The 2,532-nt window shown below is 32.9% G+C and overlaps 1 protein-coding gene across 1 annotated transcript; it reads right to left on the reverse strand.

Moving 5' to 3' along the window:
- Positions 1-277: 277 nt before the first annotated feature.
- On the reverse strand, positions 278-2,529 carry LOC121964797 (inorganic pyrophosphatase-like; the record flags this gene model as incomplete). Its single annotated transcript, XM_042514984.1, has 6 exons — positions 278-306; positions 392-431; positions 1,236-1,305; positions 1,550-1,635; positions 2,293-2,420; positions 2,508-2,529. Coding segments are annotated over 6 exons (375 nt in total), but the record flags the coding sequence as incomplete, so codon positions are not given.
- Between the last annotated feature and the right edge of the window lie 3 nt (positions 2,530-2,532).

Raw genomic sequence — 2,532 nt, forward strand, 5'->3', positions numbered from 1 at the left:
TATGATAATGACATTATGTTGTAATGGCCATTAAATACAGCAGTACCCCGGGATTTAGTGTGGTTTATTGTAATGTTCTGTCCAGCCTGAAATGAGGCTACAATCCAATAGTTTAAGCATAATATTGAGTCACAATCACATAACAGAATCAGACATTCAAGTGTCAATAAAGCAGAAGAAAATAAATGTGACATGAAATATAAATCCACTCCAGTTCATGCAATGCTCTTATGTATTGAAATCAGATGAACGAAGGTTTCTGCTCAGGATTTTCTTCTCACTTCTCGTAGTAGAACCATTTGTCGACTGAAAAACAAAGTTCATGGTTGATATACGTAGAGAAACAACATACAGTAGTTGCGATAAAACAAATAAATGTGTAAACACCCACCTGAGCTTGGAATGGGATCTTCAGCTCCAAAAGCACACGCCTGTAAGAGTTATTTTGGCTTAATCAGTTCAGTTTGGAGGTAAGGTAATACATGTGCTGCTGAGATATTTTGGACTAATTAACCCTTTGAAACATGAGCAAAATGGCGAAAGAAGGCGATGGGCAACAAAAGCAAAAATTACTCAACAATTCAAAAATTACCAAGAAATTAGTAAAAAAAAAACAAAAAAAAAACTGAAAATTTGAAACGAAAAAGAAAGTTAAAAACATGAATTGATCAGAAAAAGCTAGTTAAAAAATTATAATATTTTTGTAACATAATTTTAGATCTGTAATTATGGCAATTATATATACATATAGTTTTCCCATAGCTTTTTGAAAAAAAATCTACAAATTTCTTGCAATCTGCGAAATATTTCTTATCAAGTTGCTAACTGTTTTTTTTCCCATGTTTTTGAAAGAAATCACAATTGGCTCAGGGTTTACAGGTTTAAATACTTGTGAAAGGCGTCTGAAAGGAGCTTGAGAAAAATGATCCAGGTTTGAAAGGGTTAACTGCTGTGAGAAACCGAGTTGTACATATATTGTAGGTCTGTTTTGTATCTTGGGAGAGGCGTAAAATGCTAGTTTCTGTTTGAACTAAAAACCCCAAATCTTATGTTGCCAAATAAATCAGTTGGAAAAAAGTGAAAGAACCAACTTTTAGCATTTTTCTCTTCTTCACTTCACTAAAGATCCTCTCCTTTTGTTTATTATACAACATGCTGTTATGTTTATCATCTTTAATCCCATTAAAAAGAGAATTAAGTTGGTTATCTGGATTTAAAAATGAAAAAAAACTCACAGACGTAACCACGGCCTCTGCGTCCCCAGCAGAGCAGCAGAACGGACTGTCTGAGACGCTGGTGTTCATGCTGAATCAAGCGAGATAAAACAAAGCAAACAATTTAGGAAAGGCAGAAATTCCCAACAGTCAGAGGATATTTAGCAGCCCATTAGATAAGCAGCCACAGGATTATGATTTAGTCGATTCAAACTCAGTCTTCTGTCAGCTTCTGATAACTATTCTAAAAATGTTATTACAGGAAATATCACTAATACTTGTCACACATACCATCATATAGCCTGCTGTCTGCATAATGTAGCAGAAGTACTCACCAATTTAACTCGCCAGCATCAGTCTTCTTCGAAATCAATGCCTTCCAAAACTCATGGGTGTCCTTGACTGTTTTAATGGCAAAGTCCTGGAAAACAAATGTTTCTACAATAACCAAAAGACAGCTTTTCCTCATCCGGTTATTCCAGGAAAACACCATCATAGTAGGTAGAAATAAAGTAACAAAAAAGATTAAGCAATCCAAAAATATTTGATATCTAAGTATGTCATTATTTTTGACAAGATTTTTTATTATTTCGATATACTAAGGTATTAATTCAAGATAAGCATGTCATTATTTTGAAAAAGGCTTCCCATGATTCCCATTTTGAGATACTAAATCATCATTTTGAGAAAGTTCATTATTATTTTTGAGATACCAACTAATTTTGAGAAACCAAGGTATTTCTTTGAGATACTAAGTCATTATTTTGGAAAAAAAAGTCATTATTCTGAGAGAGATACTTACTCATAATTTTAAAGATTTGTCATTATTTTTTGGATACAAAGTCATTTTGAGATACTAAGTCATTTATTTAAAGTTAAGTATGTCAGTATTTTCACAAGATTTCTTAACATTTTGAGATACTTTCTAATAATTTTATTCATTATTTTGAGATACTTAGTCATTTTGAGTTGAATGTAATGAATGATCAGTCAAATCAGTTGTCTTAAATTTTAAAACAAGTCCTAACACTTTCAAAATACAGCACAAATACGGCGAGTATTATTTTGAAAGGTGTACCCTGTCCTTGAACTCTCCGTTGAAAGCAAACTGGTTTTCAGGTTTCCCATCTGGGACTTTGTATCTTTTGAACCAGTCAACAGTTGCCTCCAGGTATCCAGGTTTAAGTCGTCTTACATCATCAATATCTGCAAGAAATCAACAACAAAAAAAGAACTCTAAAATTCAAAATTACTTCTCTAAGATTTTCTTCTTGTATTGCATGTTATTCATACCGTTAAAGTCGGCGGCTTCAGGATC

This window comes from Plectropomus leopardus, unplaced genomic scaffold (assembly GCF_008729295.1).
Source record: "Plectropomus leopardus isolate mb unplaced genomic scaffold, YSFRI_Pleo_2.0 unplaced_scaffold17227, whole genome shotgun sequence".
In the NCBI taxonomy this organism is placed as follows: Eukaryota; Metazoa; Chordata; class Actinopteri; order Perciformes; family Serranidae; genus Plectropomus; species Plectropomus leopardus.